Source organism: Anguilla rostrata, chromosome 2 (assembly GCF_018555375.3).
Source record: "Anguilla rostrata isolate EN2019 chromosome 2, ASM1855537v3, whole genome shotgun sequence".
Taxonomy (NCBI): domain Eukaryota; kingdom Metazoa; phylum Chordata; class Actinopteri; order Anguilliformes; family Anguillidae; genus Anguilla; species Anguilla rostrata.
In genome coordinates this window covers 40960351-40984890 of record NC_057934.1, presented here as the reverse complement: position 1 = coordinate 40984890, position 24540 = coordinate 40960351, and the positions used below count along the sequence as shown (strand labels likewise).

Below are 24540 nucleotides of genomic sequence, written 5' to 3'. Positions count from 1 at the left end.
TGACCAAAATCGGGATAAGGAGTGCTATCCAGAATACAGTGTGAACCAATGTGAATACAATGTGTTACCAATGAAACAAAAATCTTTCCTCTTCATGTTGTTGTTCGCGCGGGCAGACAATCCAGTGGCTATTGTATCTTGTTGCTAAGTCCACCATCTTTGGTACAGCAAACACAACGCTTTGATCACGTTCCGCACGAATCCAGGAAATAGTCGACCAATCATCTGTCACCCGCTGAGAAAACGCCCCTCTTCAGGCTTCCTCGTTTAAGCTTTTGGGGGCGTGGATGTAAAAAAAAACACGCTTTTTTAACCTTGGCCGAACGGTTTTCAGGTATGGACCGAACCAGCTTAGTTCCACCCTCTGTGTTACAGCAAGACGAACTACTCCCACGTCCGTCAACTTGATGTACTTCGCAATGGACCAATTGATATGATATCCTGAAATATGTGCGCAGCCTCCACAAATCCACCAATGATGCTACTTCACCCCAACAAAACTTAGATTTCCTACATATTTAGCTCTCTTAACCATCACTATAAGGTGAGTTTTGTGGCAAAAATAAATGTCCCCTGTTCCGCAGTAATGTATGATGTAATATTGCAAATGGATGTACCACCAGTTGTGATGATTGATTTGTAAGGTTAGATAACCTGCTAGCTTGCTAACTGTACTTATACAGTACATATAATGTATACATGATTGTTCCCATTTACATACGTGTAAAAATCAGCTTGCCTGGAATTTGTCGTCGCTTCTTTACGTAACAATCATTGATAGACCGGTAGATACTCGAAAAAAAAAAACATTTAAATGGTGCGTCTCTAGTTTGAAATGTAAAATACATTATTAAGAGAGAGCAGCACAAATGGAGGGTATAAGTCGTCACTGCATTCCCTGTTATCTTTTTGAGTATGCTATTTTTGAATTAACATGCTCAAAAACATTAAACGAAACGAAATTAGTTTATTTTGAATGTCATGAGGCGTATAAATAGCTGAAGTTACCTACGTATGGTGCAACATACGTGGTTTGAAGAATGAATGCGCTTGTACGCAATGTTTCTGCCTATGCACGGACGCATCTCTTGTCGCCCTTGTGTGGTGGTTTGATTGTAACTTAGAGGACAGGACTGTTAAGCATAGCTCTTCCGCATACCAATTTTTGGAAAATTGAGAGGCAAGTATTGTCTTGTTTACGAGTTTACCATTGATCGTAAAATATCTGCACGTATATCCTAGACAGTAGAAGCCCAAATAAGGAAGTCGACAGGAATTTTTAAATGTCAGTTTCCCTATGAAAGGAAATCGACTTTGCACTCCTTCCTGCATACATCAAATCCGTTCATCTTTTAGGTAGTCTAACTACAGCAGCAAAACAAAAAAATTTCTCTGTAAAATATTTTTGAGATATATGGTCATCTAAGATAGTAGCATCTTGCCAACTCCTTGCAAGTGATCGCCTTTTCATTTTCATTTCAGTCCTTGTAAACTTAGTGTGCTCTGTTATGTTTTTTTAAAACACATACTTACTGTATGCATTACTAAAGAAGGAGTGTTTTGGTTCAACAAAATCCAACATAAGAAAGCACGAGTTGATTGAGAAATTATAAACATAATGCCTGGCTGACAGTATGAGTCCATTGAGCAAATTGTAGAGCAGATGTGCACACACACACACACACACACACACACACACACTTTCTCTCACACACACAGGGGACCAGGACCACCCAGGCTGCACATACATACTGGATTTGTTTAGGTGATGATGTACTGTACAATTGAACAGTAATGTAGATGTAATTGTTGTAATTGTTTCTAGATCTGTCACCTGCATTCAGTATATGTAGGAATGATGCCCATAAATTTATCTAATAGTCCGATTGGCTAACTTTCGGCTATCAGTGGGAAAAGTTGAGTTAGAGGTACTGTGGTCTATTTTTAATGGACTATGTAATATTCATGATGTAAAACAGCTACGTTTACGACTAAATAATTAAAATGTTTGTCACAGTATAAATGTCACCATGTACTCATGCAATACACGCCTATGTATGGCTGTTGCAGTAACAGCATAGCACAGGGTAATGCATTGTTTTTTTGTTGCTGTTTATACAGTACTGTGCAAAAGTCTTAGGCACCTGTAAAAAAAATGCTGTACAGCTAAGATGCTTTCAAAAATAATGAAATGAAAGGTTATAAATATTGAAAAAATAATATAAAGAGCAGAAAATAGTTAAAAACTAAATTAAATCAATGTTTGGTGTGACCACCCTTAGCCTTTAAAACTACATCAATTCTCTTAGGTACACTGTCCGGCAGTTTTATGAGAAAATCGGCTGGTAGGTTTTTCCAAGCATTTCGGAGAACTTGCCACAGTTCTTCTGCAGATTTTGGCTGTTTCGCTTGCTTCTGGCTCTCCAGGTAATCCCAGAGACCCTTGATCAAGTTTTTATCTGAAAAGTAGTCTATTACTTAAAATATTACTTTATTTAACAAAATACAAAAATGTATCTGTAAAATTTCATTTTTTGGAAAATTCATGTTTGGAAATCTCAAATTTGTTGTTTTCTTCTGACACACTAATGCAGAAAACAAAAAATAAACATCTAAGACCAAATATTTACTATATATTATATTCAGAAATCTAGGGTGCCTAAGACTTTCGCATAGTATGGTATATCTCTTCTCTGTGCATTAATGTATGGGCTTGGTGACAGCCCAAGATGGACTAAATGGCATACGGGATGCAGGTAGTTTCCCAGCTAACATGAAATGTTTTCACAATGTTACTGGAATGTTTTCTCAATGTTATAACATTGCCAGTACATTGTAGCAACATTGTGAGAATACATTGTGTTATCTGGTTTCATGGTGTATGAGGCTCAGTGGGACTGTGCGGCTCACTTCCTGCCCCTGTCCCTGGGGAGTATTGAGTCAGTGTGAGCTTAACCATGTTAGCCACTTCCTATGCTACTTTCTACCTGCTCAACTCAGCATGATTGTGCATTTCTCAAAGACAGTGTACTTTGCATGGCTATGTTTGATGAACAATTTCAGTTTCATATCTATTATGTTCAGAACACTTTTTCTGCTGTCAGTTTCCTTCTGACTGATTTAATATTTGAAGTGACTGCTGTTGTTTTCATAGACTCACTGCCATAATAATAATAATAATAATAATAATTATTATTATTATTATTATATTCATCATATACTATATTTTCTGGCACTACTCTTGAGCTATTTTAGCTAGTCAATGAGAAAAAAAACATGTTTAGATGATAGATTCTTTGTATACAAATGAGCCTACTCTGTTATTATTCTATCTACTGCTACTTTTATGTTTTTCTATGTAGTACATTCTCTCATTTCTCTCATTTAGTCTCTGTGTGAATGAACAAATTAATAGTATTAATCCATAATCCTCTTTGGTGTTAATGCATTGTGCTGTCAGACATTCACTGTACTAATCACGTGAACACATTTTAGTGTTCCGGCAGAGTCCAGTCAGTCGCTGTGTGTGGGCTGTGTATGCCATGTGCTGATGGTGTCTCTGCCCTTCTCAGCCAGCATGCCCCTGGCTCGCAGTCTGTCTGTGACTTCTCTCTCTGGCCTGGAGGACTGGGATGAGGAATTTGACTTGGAGGGTGCTGTTCTCTTTGAGATTGCATGGGAGGTGGCAAATAAAGGTACTCTCAGTGTCCATGCTAGTATGCTGTCCTGTCTAGCCAGCTGGTGTTTCGATGCACTTATTAAAGCTTCCCTTCCTGTCTTTCTGTCTCTTATGCATACAGTTGGGGGAATCTACACCGTAATCCAGACCAAAGCCCGTCTCACCTCAGAAGAATGGGGTGAGAACTACTTCCTTGTTGGACCCTACATGGAGAACAATGTCAGAACTCAGGTGGAGCTCATCGAACCCACCAACCCTGCTCTGAGTAGAACTATAGACAAGATGAACTCCAGTGGGTGCAAGGTACTACTGTGTCCTATCCACACGCTCTCAATCTCTCTCTCTCACACACACACACACCCGCATGGACACACTTTCAGCCCCAGCTACACACATGCACACAAATATACAGTGCCCACCAAAGTATGGGAATGGTAGAGTGAAATTTGCTATTTTTGCTATATACTTAAAGGTGCAGTATGTAAGTTTGTTTTAGAACACTTGTTGATATCTGCTTAAATTTCATTCACACCCTGACAGATATTAATAAATTAAAAGCTTTAAGAAAAAATTCTGGTCTCTCTGACTACCCTAGGCTCTGAAATCAGCCACTCCAAATTTCACCAGGCCTGAATCTTAAGAACCAATCAGGACAGCTCACTGCAAGGAGGCTTCCCTACCTGCCTGTCAATCCTCTTGCTTGTTCACAATGCAGCCTGAGTAGGCAGGGTGGGGCTACACAGATTAGAACAGAGCAGAGGTACTGCAGAGATGCTACTAAAGCTAGACCTCCATACGACACACAACTCCGGTAGTACCTTGTCATCTTGCATTTAAACTTTTAAAACTAACTATATTTTTACTCTGAATCTGACATTAGGACATACAGATAATGAAAGAAAAGACATTTCCAGATGAAACTCAATTCATTAGCCGGTTGCCTCAAAAGCAGCTAATGTGATGTGACTGGTGAGCCTCAAACATGCATGAAATCCCAGTCCTACCTTGTCATCTTATGTTTTAAAGCTTTAAAGTTATATTTTACACTGACATTGAAACATAGAGATCATGAAAGATTTAATGTAGTCGCTACGTGTGACTGGTGACAAACGGCAGTAGCTATATGCAACCTAACGAAACTCCGGTGCTAGCTTGTCCTCGTATATTTAAAACCTTTAAAACTATATGGTAAATGGTAAATGGACTGCATTTATATAGCGCTTTTATCCAAAGTGCTTTACAATTGATGCCTCTCATTCACCAGAGCAGTTAGGGGTTAGGTGTCTTGCTCAAGGACACTTCGATATGCACAGGGCGGGGTTTGAACCGGCAACCCTCCGACTGCCAGACAATCGGTCTTACCTCCTGAGCTATGTCACCCCTATATTTTACACTGAATTTGACATGGAGACATACAGTTTAAGAAAGCCAAGACATTCGAGTAATATCAGATGAAACCCATTAGCTTGTAGCTCTGAAAGCAGCTAATTGTGTGACTGATGGTAAATGGACTGCATTTATATAGCGCTTTTATCCAAAGCGCTTTACAATTGATGCCTCTCATTCGCCAGAGCAGTTAGAGGTTAGGTGTCTTGCTCAAGGACACTTCGACATGCCCAGGGCGGGGTTTGAACCGGCAACCCTCCGACTGCCAGACAATCGGTCTTACCTCCTGAGCTATATCGCCCCTGATGAGCTGGCTAGCTTCCAAACAATGTAAAAATGTAAAATTCTGGTACTGTCATCTTAAGTTTCAAAGCTGAAAGGCTATATTTTTACTCAGATAATTATGAGATACAGATTATGAAATGCTAGGAAGCTAATAGCCTAATCACATTATAAAAAAATTGATTTGCTTCTTTGTAGCTAGGGCTCCTCTTTACTCTCATCCTCGCTACCTAGTAGCTACCTGGCCCTAAAATTTCACCACCAAAACCAGCTAACAGTTGCGTCGTTCTGCATCAGCACTTGATAAAAAATAGACACTTGACATTGGGCAACAACATACACAGACATATTTTGCAGCAATCTTTGCATATCAAAAAAGACAATACAAGGTTTATCGCCAAAGATAGTACAACAAATAATGTTTTTGCTGAACTAATGGTTTATAATGCATACAAATTGCGTATTGAGTCTTTAACATAGCTTGTGCCATATGCATCTGGCTGAGGATAACCCGTGCAGGACCATGAATCCTTTATTGCTTGTCCATGATGTTCATTCTCTGATTGGTTGGCCATGACGGAGGCTAGGGCCACAGCCCCTGGTACCATTTGCTGATTTATTGTTGAATTAGTGTGATTCTCCGTGCATCTTCAAGTTTGAGATCCCTGCTTTAGTGCATTGCACCACAGAGAATTCCTGTGTCGCAGGACGATGCTACTCTTTAGTGCTTTACACTAAGCTAGCTCATCACTGTTTCGTTCGTTAATTGCAGGTATACTTCGGACGCTGGCTGATTGAAGGGAGCCCCTATGTGGTCCTGATCGACGTGGCCTTCACCGCCTGGTCTCTGGACCGCTGGAAGAGCGAGCTGTGGGAGAGCTTCAGCGTCGGGGTGCCCTGGTTCGACCGCGAGGCTAATGACGCTGTGCTCTTTGGCTTCCTGACTGCCTGGCTGCTGGGGGAGGTAAGGCACAAGGGTAGGGAAGGGTCCCTGAGAGGAAGGAATGAAAAGATTTACAAATCTTGGCGAAGGACAACTCTTGAGGATCATTAGATTTGACTGGCAAACTGTCAGAATATGCAGAGTAGGAATTGCCTATTAAAGCTGGGAGGATACTTGCTGCGAAAACAAACTAAGTGATGCGTTTGTTGAGAAAACAAAACTCCCCATTGACAGCCACTGCAGTCTGCACATCCTGGCTGGTCAGAGGTGATGAGATGTTTGCACACCAACGTAAATGCGGAAATTGTTTGTAATTGGTCTGAAATTTCACATGGGTGGCTACGTTGTTCTACATCCCATCTTCTCTGATTGAGTGAATGAACATATCATTTTCTCTTTCTTCTTTTCTTTATTGCTGCACTAAATAGACTGAAGTGACTTAAGAATCAAAATAATAATCTGAAACAATCAACATCCATCTGTCAAAGTATTTGCCCCTTTGCCCACAGCCATTATTGTTTTCTGGGTTTGGAGTGCTGAATGTTGTCACTTCTGTCTTTTCTTTTCTGTGGGTATCACAACCACAGAAGCGGAGTCTCCACCCTCCACTGGCGTGGTGTCACTAAACAAACAGTTCAAAGCCACAATCAGTATAGGCCTACACATGTTTCTGTGTGGAGCTGTGTTCGGCTGTGGTTCGATATCAGCTGAGTTTTCCTTCTTATCAGGCATACTCCCAGCTTAAATGTATTTTTCCATCTCATGCTGTCCATGTTGAGAGTGTGTTTCTGAGTGTGTTTTTGCAGCCCTAACACTGTTGTCCCTCCTACAGTTTGCAGCACAGTGCGAAGAGCCCCCTCACATCCTGGCGCACTTCCACGAGTGGCTGGCAGGGCTGGGCTTGATGCTCTGTCGGCAGAGACGGCTTCCTGTAGCCACCATTTTTACCACACATGCCACCCTGCTGGGCCGTTACCTGTGCGCCGGCAACGTAGACTTTTACAACAACCTTAGTAACGTAAGCGTGCGCGTTTGTATGAGCATGATTATGTATGTGTATGTGAATGATCGTGTGTGCCTTTACGAGTGTGTGTCTGGGAATGCACGTCATTGCAGGTTGTAAGCATATGCTCACATCATGCTTAACTAAATATGCACACGTGTGCATGTGCGTGCAGGCTGATTTTTTATAAATATTAGAAAATTTCTCTTGATGGTTATGGAGAATTGGGAGTTTTCCCCTTAAAATATACCATATCTATCTCTTTTGGTTTGGTGATGTTTAGGGATTCACAATAATATCAGGGCCTTATCGGTATCAGCTGATAATTGCTTAAAACAAATTTATCAGTATCAGCGTGACGCTAAGATTATGGTTATGATTGGCTGGTATGATGATACAACATGCATTTGATATGTTGCTGATGCTATAAATAAAATGAAAATCTCATGTTCACAAAATCTCCTATTCATAGGCATGTGAATAGCTTTTATGAATTTATTATTTTTCTTACAGGCAAAGCTATACAAATACTTTATAGACATGCTCTCTGCTTAATAAAAAGGTTGAAAGGTGAAATATACTGTCATACAAATACAATTTGTTACATCTTTACTTGATAAGTTCATATCAGTGATCCTCCACTTCTTCTGTGAAGGTGAAAACTTGCACTTTGCATTTGTGCTGTAAGGTAAAACAGTTATGGATAGACCCAAAATTTTCTTGTTGTAAATCCCTAGTCTTGTTGAGTGTAACTGGCATGCTCTTCTCCCTTTTGGCCAGTTCAACGTGGACAAAGAGGCAGGGGACAGACAGATATACCACAGGTACTGTCTGGAGAGAGCTGCCGCACACTGTGCCCACGTCTTCACCACTGTCTCTCAGATCACCGCCGTCGAGGCTGAACACCTGCTCAAGAGGAAGCCAGGTGAGTCTAGTGCAGAACCGGCTTGCAGCGCTGCCTCTGATAGTGAGTTAAAGATGTGAATGTGGAAAAAGAGGCGAGGGGGAGAGAGAACCATATTTCTCACTGGTCATCATCTTTTTGGCAGCTGAGATTTATTTTACCACAAAAATAAGTATCTGACATGGGATGGAATTATATAACTTTGAATGTTTTCCAGAAGGTCTCCTTAAAGGTCTTGTGATATTGACTGAAGTGCTTGCTAGATTAAAGGCAGGTTGTGTGGAATAGCCGGCAGCTGAAATATATTACCCTCTAGCACCCCCTGCTGATGATGGTGTAAATTTTACTCACTGTCCATGTAAAGGCTTGAATGTGGAAAACAGAGGGTGCCATTTGGCTAAGGGTTACTGCAGTACAACTCATGCTGTTGTCACCAAGGTGAGGATTAATTGAAATATGCTTAATTTTCCGAACCCGGCAGTATTAACCGTTAACACTCTCCTTTGACATCTGGCACTCTGAATACCAAACACAAGTGCATCAACAGATAAAACACCTCACTTATCCAACATGTAAAATATATTTATTTGATATAATTTGGTAATTATTATTAAAGATATAAATTATCAATTCAATTGCCAAATTAATTGATAGGCAGAGAAAACTATTTGATCAACCTTTATCAAAATGTACAACTCACAGCCAGATGAAAATTAAGAAATGTATTGAGTTACACCAAATGTTCATGTCCAATCTAAAGATGAGGTTCAGCTACCTTGAAACAATTAACAAAGGTTACAGACATGGAAGTCATCCAAGAAATGAAAGAAAGCAGATACCAAACCACTGCGTATTTGTCCCAAAGTAATACAGAATTCAAAAACCAGAAGACAGCAGAATATTCCAAAAGAACCAGAGATGAAATGTGGAATGCCAGACAAAGAAGCAGGACTCAGATGCCCACTTCCAAATGTTACAAACTTCTTCTTTCCAAGTTGCACAAACAGACTACTCATTAAAAGAAAGCTGCATAGTTTATCTAGTGAAAGAGAAGAAGCGGGAAGGGAGCGGACACCCACTCTCACATGCACGCACACACACACACACAGACCCACAATCACTACTGACACACACATTCACACCTCTAATAGTTACCCCTCTAGTTCCTGCTCTGTCTTATCTCCAGGCTATGCTGGCCATGTGCTTTGAACCTTCCTATGGCTGAGAATGGCCAAATGGTGAATATCTGACTGTCCAGGCGGTGTGCTGGTACACCTCTGATTGCATGCTTCTGTCTCGCCCTCTGCTCTGCAGATGTTGTCACCCCCAATGGGCTAAATGTGAAGAAGTTCTCTGCAATGCATGAGTTCCAGAACCTGCATGCACACAGCAAGAGCCGCATACAGGAGTTCATTCGGGGACACTTCTATGGGTAAAAATCTAATGTTAATTTAAAAAAGACTACTTAAAAACTTAACCCGTACTGAAAATACTAAAATACTTACAAGTCACTCTGAGGGCCTGTTTATGCCCAATAACATGATAGGCTATTTTTTATGTCTGAAGCTATTATTTTTCTAAAAGGAAACATCAGAAATACATGTAATACAACAAATTATTATATGACACCTCCTATATGAGAAACCACTTCCATTTTTAAAAGATACGATTAATTTGAAATGCGCCACTAGCAGTTAGTAAATAGTAAGAGTTCTACTTCATTTTTATACCTCGTGTGTAAATTTCAGGAGGCATGTAAATAACTGTAAATAACAATGGTAATTCATTAGATTAATTCTTAACAAGGTGAACACACTATGAGAAATTCACTGGCGCACAGCTCCCAAAGTTATTGTCCGATATAGGTGGTTTATGGTTAGAAAGTATGGTTCGTTACACTTATGCTTTGTGCCACATTTGGTGCAAATCGGCCAAGAAACAAAAAGATTTAACAAAAAAATGCAAATTAGCAAAACATTAAATATGGTGAACTTTCATGATCCATGGAACACATGTACAGGTGCTTCCTGGGAATACTCTCACCAAATGTAGTGTGAGTTGTACAAAGGATGTGGGAGTTATGCCCTTTAAAGGGGTATAATTTAGAACGTTAATTATGGCGCCCCATGTGGCTGATTGAGGTATATTTTACATTGTCTTTATTTCACATATTTGTGATGACAGTGCCAAGCTTCAAGTCTACGATTTACCATCTCACAGGAAATTGAGCAAAAGCAGAGAGGAAAAAACAATACCATTAGAAAACAATAGTTGCTTAGCCCTACAAGTTTAAACCCCTAGTTAGTGCTGCTGTTAAAGTTAACTCATGTCATGAAATGGTTATTATGAATGATAATTATATTGTTTGATATCTAGTTTTTAAATTATGCTCTTGCTCTATCCCTGCTCTCCCCTTCACAAGCTTCAAACTTCAAATCCTTGGGGCAATTAAAAGCCACATTGCTTATCTTTATACTAACCTGGGGTGTGCTGGAGTTTTCTCTCTTGAAAATTTGATTACTTTATAACCTGCTGGAGGGAACACAGAACATATAAACTATAGGGTGGCCAGAGAATACCACATGGATCATGTTCCATCTTATTTTAAGTCTGAATGCTATATGTGACAATTAATTGAGATAAATGATTGGAAATCATAATGTCAATATGGCTAATGATTGTTGAGGCCTGATAGTGGAAATCTACATTTTTAGAAGCAGTTCCAGTATCAAGCTGAAACCAACACAGTGAGAATCGGTTTTGTTACATGGAAAGTATTTTGCCTGAAGATGGAGATTACTACTTCCTTGATTGAATAGTTATTTGTCTACGAATATCCCGTGTTGTTAGAAGCTGAAGTAAACTTTCGTTTTTTTAGAGGTATTCAATGGCTGAGCTGGATTACCTCCAAACATATTCATGCTTGGTCTCATTACAAAGAGGCTAAAACCATGAACCGTTTGATAATAATATCATAGTACTTAGCCCTGCTTCCAACAACATTATGGCAACTTTACTACATAAATTTGCTAGTTTTCCAATAAGATAGCCCTTGTCTGACCCTTCTCCCTCACCTCTACCCTTTCACACCTCACCCAATCAACGCAACCATGCTCCCCTGATCATTAAGTATGCGTATGCTCCTCTTGCACTACAAAAAATGTAGACTTCTCTTTACAATTTTTGGGTGCTTAACATCAGCCAGTTAACACCTGTTGCGGTGGACATTTGGGGGTTTATATCTGCTGTTGCCATCTGCCATCTGGTTGCCAACACCTTGCACTGCGCCTGGTGTTTTTTGGTGTTTGGTGTGCATAAACATATTTTACTCAATCTTCACTGTCTCGAAAATATAAATGATTTTTTTTTGGGTAAGATGTGTTCTGTTGGTAGATAGAATTTTGATATAACCGTTCACATACACATGTCATTCACAAGAACCTGAAACCTATTGCACTTAGTGGAAGCGCAATATGACATGTCAAAAAGCAGTGGTTCACATTATGTGCACATTGCAGTGGATGTCCCAGGATGATCTACTGTATGGTTTTGTGTAATCCACTTGTGTACTTCCATTGACAGACATCTGGATTTTAACCTAGACAAATGTGTATTCCTCTTCATTGCTGGGAGATACGAGTTCTCTAACAAAGGAGCCGATTTGTTTCTGGAGGCACTTTCTCGGCTCAACTACCTTCTGAGGGTCTGTACTTTATTCTGTTGCATTTAGTGCGTATTTCTGTATGTATTTGTCTGTGCATTTCTGTGCGCAAATGTTGTTTATGCTATACTAATTGTACTAATATAGGCATAATTATATTAGTATAACAGCATTTTTCTTGTGAAAATCTTTCAGTGAAAGCAAAACGAAGGGGTCTGCCAAATAGTAAAGATAATATAATGATAATCTGGATATAAAGAAACCATGTTTTCTCTCTGTATATAGTAGAACCACGGAAATGTGATCCTCAGAGTTGCAGACTGACCAGATAACTGAATCTTACACAATACGTAGCATACACAATTACACTTTTCAAGCTCCATATTATAAGACACACAGATTTTCTTTGTTGTTAAAATTGATACATAAAGGTGAGTATTAAACAAAAACGAGTCACTTTCCATTGATGGGAAAACGCAGAATGACATCTCCCCTTCTTTATAGCTGTTTGTAGCAGTTTACGTAAAATCTGTGTATTTTTCAGGAGAGCAAGTTAGGGAGCAGTATAAATTAAACAAAAACAACAGTATATGAACAATAAAACACATTTAATGCTTTGTTTTGCAGTTTGATGGATGGATTTTTTCCTTAATATTTCTAGAAGCAATTTCAGTTTAAGTGGGTAGTCCTCTTATCTCCCCTTTTAGTATTCCCTCATTGATGCTAGGTTTTTTATGACCCAATAAGAATCATCTCTAGCTTTAGAATTCACAGTCCAGCCTGTGTATCTTTCTGCCGAAATCTTACTACACTTTGTGATTTCTCACATTGTTCTGTAAAGCAATTTGGAGTTTGCTTTTTATTGGTTTTGTGACCCTTCATTTAGTAGCTTAGTAAGGGGCTTTTGAAAACTATAATTCTCTCTCCTCCCCTTTCTCTGTCTCTCTCAGGTGAACCATAGCGACGTAACTGTAATAGCATTCTTCATCATGCCTGCTAGAACAAATAACTTCAATGTGGAAACTCTCAAAGGACAGGCTGTCCGGAAGCAGCTCTGGTAATGCTGCTTCAAGAGAAGATGACAACTATGGGTCCATTCTGTCGTTATTATGGCTATTATTGCTTTAGAAACTATTCACATACAATAGATCGCCAGCCTTGTTAAATAGGCTGTTTGGGGTAACATTCCCAGCTCAGTCACAGGATTGGACATTGATGTGTTGTACATTGCCACTTTGCCACTGCGTTTTTCAGGGGTCGTGATACGCAATGTACAGTACACATATGCACCGTTTCTGTTTCTCTTTGTCTCTTACCCAGGCCAAACCTGCTATTCTCCATAAGACTATTCTTATTAATGTTCTTGTAGAGGATTTGTGTACCCCATGAGGCAGTCTTAACATAACCAGGCAGATTCAAGAGAACAGTTCAGCGTCATCTTCAGGATATTCTAGCAGGTGTGGTGAGGTTAACCCGATTGGGGGCCTAACCTGTATTTTTTTATGGAGACATCCAAACACGTAAAAGGGCTATAAATCACAGGGGTGTTTTTCTACTATACATAATCAGTTTTTTTTTGTCTTTTCCCCACTAAATGTCCTCTCTCTCCTTTGTGACAGGGACACAGCTCAGACTGTGAAAGAAAAGTTTGGGAAGAAATTATACGAGTCTTTACTTGTGTAAGAGCTACAGTCTGCCTCATTATAATTATTGATCTTCTTTGTCTTATTATAATCCTCTGCCTTCAGTCATGTTCATGTTGTATTCAGTCCTTCCGTCTTAATTATTTCTGCTCCATGTACTCATGCCAATGTGCTGTACTGTTGTCTGTCAGCCATTCTCTTTACACAGGTAGGTTTCTGTACTGTGTTGACTCTACCTTTCTTGTGGCCCAATTTGTTTTTTCTTAGCAAGAGAATGTTGACATCTGATTCTGAGTCAGGATTTCAGTTTTCATTTACTGCCCAGACCTTTATTTTTCAAATTTTGACATGTGAATTTCATAGAAATAGTAGAAAGTATGTGCACGACTGCCTGTTGAGCAGTGTTTCTCAGCTATAACTTACCTCTCCATTCCCCTGCTCAGGGGCCAGTTACCAGATGTGTCAAAGATGCTGGACAAGGAAGACTTCACCATGATGAAGAGGGCAATATTTGCCACTCAGAGGCAGTGCCAGCCCCCCATATGCACCCATAACATGCTGGAGGACAGCAGCGACCCCATTCTCAACTGCCTCCGGAGAATTGGCCTTTTTAATGGCTCCTCGGACAGGGTCAAGGTACAATAATCTCACCTGCTTTAGGGGTCAGGACTGGTCATTTTAGTGGCTGTCCATTGCCTGGATGTCTGTTTAGCCCTTGTCATAGTCTGTGGGAATGAGTGGACCAGCCTTATTCATTGTCTTATGGCTCTCTGTTCGTTCAAATGGGAACATGTAAAACTGTACGCACCATACTTACTAGGCATGCATGATAATATCTGGGTCTTATTGGTATTGGCCAACCGTAGTTAAAAACAGATTATTGGTATCGGCCAGATACTAAGATTATGGCTGATATGATTAGACAACATGCCTGTGCCAGACAAGAAGTGCATTTTATAAGACAACATACATGTGCCAGACAGGCAGTGAATTTTATGATTTTGCTGTATATTTCGTGATTAAGTGATAGCCAAGGGGTTTTGTTATGCAGTTCTCCCACTCAGCATTAATGTCTCTCTGTCCCTTCCTTTTTCCTAGGTGATTTTCCACCCTGAGTTCCTGTCCTCCACTTCTCCACTCCTCCCCATGGATTATGAGGAGTTTGTGAGAGGCTGCCATCTTGGAGTATTCCCCTCTTATTATGAGCCCTGGGGATACACGCCTGGTAAATCTCCAGTCTGTGCTCATGCTCTCCTCAATGTGGCTCTTTGATTTTATATGTTAATCTGAGTGTTATGTTTGTATGGGCATACATGCCCACGTGTATGGCTGTAGGTGGGCATATGCTAATCAGTATTTTAACAGTTTGCTCAATCACCCATTTTTCCCCTCTTCTTCCTCACAATGTTGTTTAGTTCAGTTCAAGTTCATTTAGGTTTTTCTGAGCAGACATGGCTGTGATGAATATAACAGAATGCATAGCACTTGAATGCAAAACTTGAATGCTTTGACTGTCTTGTCAGCGGAGTGCACAGTGATGGGGATTCCCTCTGTCTCCACCAACCTCTCTGGCTTCGGTTGCTTCATGGAGGAGCATATTGCTGACCCCTCTGCCTATGGTTTGTCCTTTTGGATTCTTCCTCTACTGCATGCAAATTACAGATTTGTTTATTTCTGACTGTTATAAATATAACTGATATGCACGATGTTCCTTTTGTTCTGCGTTTCTTAAAGAAAACCGTCACTGATGCTCCCTGATTATGATGAAAGCTCTTTAATCCGATTATCACTTTGAGTCTCTCTTGCCCTACCCTCTCTTATTCAGGGATATACATTGTTGACCGACGGTACCGCAGTGTGGACGAGTCGTGCAACCAGCTGACCTCCTTCCTGTTCCAGTTCTGCCAGCAGAGTCGGCGCCAGCGCATTATCCAGAGGAACCGCACAGAGAGATTGAGCGACTTGCTGGACTGGAGATACCTGGGCCGGGTGAGAGGGGAAGGGAAGATGGGGCAGACAGGACTTTGGTTTTTGATGGTCGCTCACTGAACCATTGAAGGTCTATTTGTTTAAAATTAAATATAACAGCATGTTACATTCACCAACCATACACAATCAGACATAAGTAATTAAAACCCCTCAGAGAGATGACCATCACCCTGTGTTCATAGTACATCTACTGTGCATCCATTCTCATCAGCCATACAATCGTAGCCTTACTAAACTTTTCAACATTTTTTCTGTTTTTGGGGCTGGTGTTAATACACTATATGAGTATGTAGATGGGCCCCATAGTCTGTTATCAAATCCAGAGTGTACTAGTGCTGACTGTGGCCATTAACCCCACAGTGCTACACAAAGTTACCTGGTGTCAGAGATAAGACATTCAAGTCCATTTTCAGTCCTTATCAGTTCTGGACAGGTTGTATAAAGTATGAAGGTGCTGGTTGGAGGAGAGGATGGGGTGGGGGTGGACAGCTGCCTCAGGAGAAGTTCAGGTCAGGAGAAAGTCACATACCCCATCAGTGGGAGAGGGAAACAAGAAGCTGGAAAAGGATGGGTAGAATCATGGGCGTAGGACCCATTATCCCCCCACTTTTCAAAAATGTTATTTTCTCCCCCCCAATTTTGGTTGTTGTTTCCAAACGTCACCTTTCATCGTGCGCCAACAGACGCAATGTGGTTTTTAGGCAGGCAGGGCACTATGGTTGCTTGCAAGATTTATCTGTTCATGTGTGTAGGAAAAGCCAAAATAGGTACAAGAGATTGCCAATAGTCAAGCTCTAGAGTTTATGCTACAAAGAAAGTAGACCTTCAGGAGAGGTTGCCAATAGTCCAGCTCTAGTGTTTATGCTACAAAGAAAGTAGACCTTCAGAAAATAAATGATTAACACTAGAATCCACCAATCCCTGCTTAGAGACGATTGCTATATACTACTTCCTCCAGCATCTAGCTCCGACATTGTCTGCAACAGTATAGTTGATAGTGAAAAAAACTTTAGTTAGCTGGCTAGCTACAAGTTACCCTGCTTCTGCAGATGGTTAAAAGCTAGTTACCCTGCTTCTGCAGATGGTTAAAAGCTGCTGTTGCAAAACCGACATGTGTTACCCTGAAGATTTTATTATTATTTTTATTCCATTCCTCATGCCGAAAACAAACTTGAAAAAGTGTCTGTTGGACACATGCAGTCAATACCGCAGACAGATACAGCTTGCTACAGTTGCACGAAGGTTAGCTGCAATGTTCCTATTAATAACATTAGATAACGTCTAGTCTATTAATTGGAGTTAGCTGAGTGATTAAATCAAATCAAATTTTAAAATGCGCCGTTAACAATACAGCTGATAGGTAGTTGTTAGCTGGCAATGAAATGCTTAACGTTAGCCCACGAGCATCGTTGTGCAGCTGTTTGAAGGGAAAACATAGCTAGTGGCATAAGCACCTATAAGACTTTTTATGTTGTTTTGACAGAGTAATACCGCTAATTATAGTTTAGTAGCCATGTGATGCTAGCTCTTGTGCTACCTAATGCTAACTTTGCTGGCTAGTTCTTTATAGCTACCTGTACGCATATTGTTAATTTCTCAGTGAATGTAAAGGTTGTGTTACTTAGTGGTCCTAAGTACAGTTGAATAAATATGTATATTCTGTATCATTTACATAGGCATTTGAAGCTGCTATTTATATGTGGTGGATCTGTCAGATATTCAACACTAGTCATATCATGTAGAGCACCATTTTAATTCCTCGATCTTCGTCATTCTTATCTCCTTGTGTTTGCAGTCAGTGCATTTATTTATTTTAAGTCCGTGAAAAGGAAGGGCCCAGACATTAGGCATTTCTTTGAAAAAAGTTTATGGTCAAATAATTCTAGCTAATAGGGGGGCAATTGTTATTGTTATTGACTAATCAATAATAGCATTATTAAGGCAATTATTACATTTTTAGTGTTGCTTGTTGACTATGTAATAATAATACATCAATAAATAAATAATAAATAAATCACTGCATGAAAGATATCTTTGCTGCAACAATGAGTGCACCCCTTTCCTACAATTCCCTGGTAAACTGAACCATATCAATTCATGTTAATAATACCGATTGAGCTATGCTGTTTTTTACGTGGAGGTGTCCCATGGAATAGCACTCCAGTCAGGAAAATACGTTAGACGAGTCTAGTTCTCAAGATGTATCTTAAGTTATGTAAGTTTTTGCATTAATTAGCTGTTTTCACAAGAACCATGTGACCTTCTTTCATCCACAGTAATTTGTATATTCTGTTCTCAAAAGTAACCAGAAATAAGCATGTACTGTAAATGATTAAAAAAAATTTTTTTTAAATGTCCCCCCGAGGGAGCATGCCCCCGGACACCCCTAGCATTTAGGTGTCCCCTCCAGGTTCAACATCACTCCTGTGCCCCTGGGTAGAAGACAAGGATATTGTGTGGAGAGGGGAACATGTGACCCTGCCAAGCGTTTCCTATGGCATCATAATCTTTAGAACATGAGTGTGAGGTGCATGTCTAAGCAAGCTGAACTTGTGGTCTGTTTTTGAGGACAACATGTACTTGTCTGTACTCTCCAAAATGAATAAAAAATGTTACAGCAATGAGCAAGGCTGGCGAATATGATAGAGCATATCAAATTTGGAGGAAGAGGGGAGTGGCAGCGGAAAGGTACTTCACCCTATGGAATAGAGGCAAAATCCCTTGGGATCCTCTGTTGTGTTGTTGATCCTGCACCCTGAATTTAGTTCTTCCTAGTTGGCCAATTACCAGTTAACTTGCTGAAGCAGAACGTTCTAAAACGAGACCTTTTTGGAGAGTGGGGAGGTGAGAGGAATGTGGAGTAAAATAGAATGACGTGAGAGGGTGATTGCAAAGCAACACAAATATTGTTATTTCACATTTCATGTGCATACTTTCCAGGTTTGAAATGTGTTGTCGATTAAAATAGCCCCTATTCCACTAACCTGTTTCTCTCTGTCTTTTTTTCTTTTTGTACCGCAGTATTATGTTTCAGCTCGTCACATGGCACTGGCAAAAACATTCCCAGATACTTACTTCTATGAGCCTCAGGACCCAACTTCTGTAAGTTAGGACACTGATCTGTATTGCGTGTCTGCTGGAGTAGTGCTCAACGTTTAAACATCTCCTCCCCTCTCCTGCTCTTCTCTTCAGAAACAGGGCTTCTGCTACCCCCGGCCTGCTTCTGTTCCACCCTCGCCTGCCCTTTCTCGCCACTCCTCCCCCCACCATAGTGAAGCAGAGGATGAGGACGATGAGAGATATGACGAAGACCTGGAGGCAGAGAAAGACCGACTCAACATTCGCCAGCCTTTCTCCCTCCCTTACCGAAACAAGAACGCTCTGCCATGTGTGTCACCTGTGCCCAATGGCAATAGCACCCCCAGCTCTGCCACCTCACCTCCCAGCTCCATTACATCACCCCCTAGTTCTGTCTCAAGTGAGAAGAACTGAGCTTTCACCGAAAAACATTATCCTTAACATAATACACGTTAGACATACGGTCACACACACACACACACACACACACAAAACACCCCCCACACACATTCACATTTGACACATACATAAACACACCACATAAAATACCCCCCCACCTACACTCCAACTGCACAGGCAATAGGCTACACAGTTCAGCTACAATCAGTGTACTCCACACAAACAAAACACACAAAACACTCACTGTAAGAATTAAACCTCAGTGAAAAAGCAGACTGTAAATGACTGGTATGGAAGAAGATGGAAACAGCTGACTTGAGGAGATGTCAGACACACAAGGAAGATGGGACACAAACGTATCTAGACAAATTATACTTGATACGATAAGCAAAGAGCAAGAAAGATTCAAGGTCAGTAAGAATGGAAAGTGTTTTGCAGCACGAACATGAGAAAGATGCATACCTTTATGCTTTTTTGCATACACTATGCACTATATGGCCAAAAGTATCTAGACACCACTTGGTCTGGGGCTGTTGTTCATGGTTTGGGCTAGGCCCCTTAGTTCCAGTGAAGGCAAATCTCAATGCTACAGCATACAATCACATTCTAGACAATTCTGTGCTTTCCCAACTGCTTGGCGAAGGGCCTTTCCCGTTTCAGCATGACAGTACCCCTTGGCACACAGAAAGTTCCATATAGAAATGGTTTTGTTGAGAATGGTATGAAAGAACTTGACTGACCTGCGAACCCTGACCCTGAGAACCCTGACCTCAACCTCAGCCTTTGGGATCAATTGGAAGCCAACTGCAAGCCAGGCCTAATCGCCCAATCAGTGCCCAACCTCACTACTGCTCTTCTGGCTGAATAGAAACAAATCCCTGCAGCAATGCTCCTACATCTAGTATAAAGCCTTCCCAGCAGAGTGGAGGTTGTTATAGCAGCAAAGGGTGGACTAACTCCATATTAATACCCATAATGTTGGATGAAATATTGTATGTCAGGTGTCCACTTTTGGCCATGCAGTGTACACACATACAGCCCTGTGCTGTCTGTAAATATATTCATGTACATAAGGAATTAAGACTTGAGAAACTCAGCATACATTATACACATGGTCAAGGCGGTAACAACATAAACAATTATATGTAACCTTCATATCCATCTACAAAGTTATATTATTTTTGCATATATTTTTGGTACACCTCCCAGCCTTTCAGCAGAAATCCACTGAACACTGTCATGCAACATGCAATAATTGGAGAAAGAGACACTGTTGTTGTGAGACATGTAGTCTTGCAGTGCACCACTGCTTTTCAACTCCAAATAGGTAAAAGCCTTAGAGCTTTTCACCACATGACAGATGGCCACCACTTGTTTTCATTGGTTGAATGTTACTCCTTAAAATATTTCTGTCTTCAGTGAGGATACCTTGGCCACAGCTGTCACTTACCAGATTTGGCTCTGTGTGGTTGCTTTTTGGCATGATTGTGTGTTTACTAGCACTGTACTTGTTTGTAGCACTGTTATGCTTGCAGTGTGTGTGTTCCAGTTTTTAGTGTATCTTGTTAGTCATGGAACTCAATTAGCCAAAGCCATGGTGTTATTTTCAGTGAATACTCAATCATAGTAATTGAGCCATTCTATTTGGTAACTCAGCCAATCAGCTTACTTGCTGAATACACATTTTCATCAACTTAAGTAACAGAGTAGGAGGGAAAGGGGTAGTGAATCATAATAAGACAGTGTTTTGAATCCGTACTGAAACTTTGAGAATAGTACAGTGTCATGAAGCAAATGCATTTCTTAGAATAGTGAGTCTTTAGATTGGATTCTAGGCATCTGAATTGTACACTTGTCATTTTTGTTGTGTAGTAATACTTGAAATTAACTAAATAAAATTAATATAATTCTGGCAACAACTTGAATAGCTAATTTAAAGGAAAGTTTTGGACATTGCACTGGTGTGGTTACTACAGTTCACCCTGGTTAAAGTAGACTGTCACTGTCTATTTTCTTCAGTTCATGTATTTATTAAAGGGATATTTCACTTTCTGGAATGAATTATTATTATTTTTTGCTGTTGTGTTTTAGTGCAGTGGTTCTCGTGACGCAAAAGTGGGTCACTGGCCAGGTCTGTTTGGGTCGCGAGTATGTGGGCAAAAAAACAAAAACAAAAGAAACAACTAATTTTCCAGTTCCAGATGTTTATTCTACATTATTCTGTAACTAGCCAAATTTTAAAACGTATTAAGATACAGTGTTTCCCCTATAATTGTACAGGCCTGGCGGGCGGTAACAATTTGGAATTTTAATTTCAAAAATAATTTCAGATATCAAAAGCCTTTTCATAGACATTTCAGTCGGAAATCAATAATCATTTGCACTTGGGAAGCTCTGCGTAGTACTGTTCTGAAATGTGAGTGAATTTTTGTGATGTCTGGGAAACATGACGCAATGAGAGAACTACTGCTGTCAAAGTCCCTTTCTTTTGTTACTGTGGAACAAGAAGGCGAGCGCGAGTGTGTGCTGCGGGTAATATTTGAGTGGAGTGGACTGGAGACATGCTAGATTTCTTTATTTTCATAGATTCTTCTCAAAGGCTTCACAAGCGAAAGTAAATTTCCGATATTTAATATTTTCTCAGGGCACCACAGTGTCACTGTATGGCTCCTGTTTACAATGTTAATAGCACAACCTGATGTTACTCCGTGATCAAACATATTGCATCAGTTCTCTTTAAATAATCAACTAGCTAAATAACGTTACATGGAAACTGCCTCTTGCAGCTGAGGAACATTAGCTGTCAATGTTTGATCAGTTTGAACGAGTTGGCACGAAGATGAATTCCCCGTATTACAACTTACGGCAAATTATTACTAGAAATTTTTCCTTAAATAGCAATGTGTAGAAACAAATTACCCCAACAACTCCCTGGAACTAATTAATTTGATCTAATATATTTTTATTGAATGTTGTTAAAAAAGAAAATTCTTTTGTCACTTAAGTTTGTAACATTGTTAAAGATGTTCTGTATGCAAAAGTCTTAAGTATAATGTGGCGTAGGTTAGGCAGCTTAGTTTATGCAATAAATGCATCATATTAAGTCAACCTCTCTTTGTGATATTTTTGTTTTAAGTCTTGAAGACACAGAGTGAACAGAAATTTTAACACAAATATAAATTGCAGATAACCTGCTGTGCCATCTGACTGTGCCAATGTGCCACCTCCGTGTCAGATTGCAACCCTTTATTAAAGGGTATTTTTAATATATTTTGGGTTCACTAAAAATTACAGCGCTTTTTATACGCAGACCCCCATTTTAGGGCACCATATGATTGGGACAGTTGGCTTCACAAGTGTTCCTGATTAGTCAGGTGTGTTCATTGTTTCCTTCTTGCTGGTGTTATAGAGCTTTCAGTATCTAGTCTTTATTCTAGGCTTTTGATTGCCTTTGTAATGTGTTATTACCATTTGTCAACATGAGGACCAGTGTTTTGTCAATGAAAATCAAGAAAGCCATAATGCCAATTACGTAAATAACAGTCATAGACATAGGCCAAACCTTAAGCTTACCAAAATTAACTGTTTTGAACATCATTATGAAGAAAGAAGGCACTGGTTAGCTTGGCAATTGCAAAAAGCCTGGTTGGCCAAATAAGACCTCTACAGTTGGTGACTGAAGACTTCTCACCATAATGAAGAAAAACCCCCAAAAACATGTCCAACACCTCAGAATCACGCTTCAGGAGGCAGTGGTGGATGTGCCAATGACTACTGTCCACAGGTGACTTCAAAAATAGAACTAAAAAGGCTACACTTCAAGATTGAAACCACAAATTGCAAAAACAGGATGGCCAGGTTACAGTTACCTACAAAATACCTAAAATAACCTGCAGAGTTCTGGAAAAAGGTCTTGTGGACAGATGAGACTTCGGTGGTAGTATGGGGTTACAGAAGAAATCATATGACAGATGGACCGACGACAACGTCGCTTTTTCATACGTCAGTGGGCTAATTTGCCTAATCTTCGCGGTACTTTAGACCCCGGTGGAAACGCAGACAACCATTGGCTGAAGGAACCTTTTAGTTCCTGGTAAAGTAGTTCCTGGGACTGAAAGTTCCGGGTAATTTTGGTGGAAACGCGGCTCAAGACCCACTTGCATCAGACTGATGGCAAAAGTGTGAAGGCCAAGAGGAACTGCCCAAGATTCAAAGCACCCCCCCCCCCCCATCTGTGAAACATGGTGGTGGGGGTGTTATTTTTCAGAATGTATGGCTACCCACTGGTATATCTGCTAATAGCAGTAGCAGAATGAATTTTGAAGTGTACTGAAGCATCTCATCTGTGTTCAAACTGACTGGATGGTACTTCATCCCAAACATACTGCTAAGACAACAATGGAGTTTTTCAAAGCCAAAAACTGGAAAATTCTTGACTAGCCAAGTCATTTACCCAACATGAATTCAATTGAACACGTGCTTCATATGCTGAAGAGAAAAACGTAATGCAAGCAGTCCCTGAAACAAGCAGGAGCTGAAGAGGGCTGCAGTACAGGCCTGACAGAGCATCACCAGTGACAATACTGAGCACCTGGGGATGTCCATGGGTCAGAGACTTCAAGCAACCATTGCATGCAAATGATATACGACAAAGTACCAAACATGATTACTTTCATTTATTAACATTAATATGTCCCAAATATTAGTGCCCTGAAATGGGGGGAGGTGGGCTATATATATAAAGTGCTATAATTTATGCATGGTGAAACCGAAGTGTATGAGAATACCCTCAAATAAAATCTGAGAAGGTGTACTTTAACCAATTACTTGATTATAAATGTAAACTTGTTGAGTACCAATCTAAATCAAGAAAAAATGTCTTTGTCCCAAATGCTATGGAGCTCACTGTAAGTAGACCTGGTGATTGCTATGTTAAACCAGTACCTGCCTGCTTATATTCACCTTTTTTTTGTGGACAAAATTTTGAATTTTCCTGCTCTTCTGGGAAAGTGGCTTATTATTCTGGGATTTCTGTGATTTATGTTTGCTGACCAGTAGCAATACTGTCTGTAGTTGTTTGGGAGGCTGGTCATTCATGGGCTGTGGTGGTTTGTGGCAAGTTTGCAGAGGTTTATCTGGGATAAATGCATTTTATCCATATTTCACCATAGTGGCCCTTTTTTCCTCAAAATATTTAACTCTTTCACATTTATGATGCTTTTTATGAAGGTTATAAACATAAAATACAGTATCCCAAAAATATACTCAAGGCAAAAATAAATACATAAACTGTATGTTATGGAAATGTTTCATGCATTTACACAAATGGCAAAATAGATCATATACTTAGTAAATGTTTGGTGTTTAAAATGTATAAAACATTTACCTAAATGTACAAAATTTGCGAAACTCATGAAAATGGTTTCTGCCTCTGGAGAGACTGAGGTGGACAAATATGTTTTTGGAAATAATTAGAATCTGCCTAACTAGTTCTCTTGTTACAGTGCAAATGTGTAGTCTCCCATGACAGATAACTATTATACTACTATTATAAGACATTTCACACATTTGAT

The 24540-nt window shown here is 40.0% G+C and overlaps 1 protein-coding gene across 1 annotated transcript; it reads left to right on the top strand.

Annotated features, from left to right (window-relative positions):
• Positions 1-267: 267 nt before the first annotated feature.
• On the top strand, positions 268-21019 carry LOC135248043 (glycogen [starch] synthase, muscle-like). The gene is made up of 16 exons (XM_064322207.1): positions 268-544; positions 3573-3695; positions 3801-3982; positions 6120-6311; positions 7123-7308; positions 8074-8218; positions 9512-9629; positions 11780-11900; positions 12809-12915; positions 13478-13537; positions 13945-14137; positions 14600-14726; positions 15025-15120; positions 15327-15490; positions 18512-18592; positions 18683-21019. The coding sequence occupies exons 2-16, from the start codon at positions 3578-3580 to the stop codon at positions 18980-18982; spliced, it is 2190 nt and encodes a 729-aa protein (XP_064178277.1). The 5' UTR covers positions 268-544; positions 3573-3577; the 3' UTR covers positions 18983-21019.
• Positions 21020-24540: the final 3521 nt, after the last annotated feature.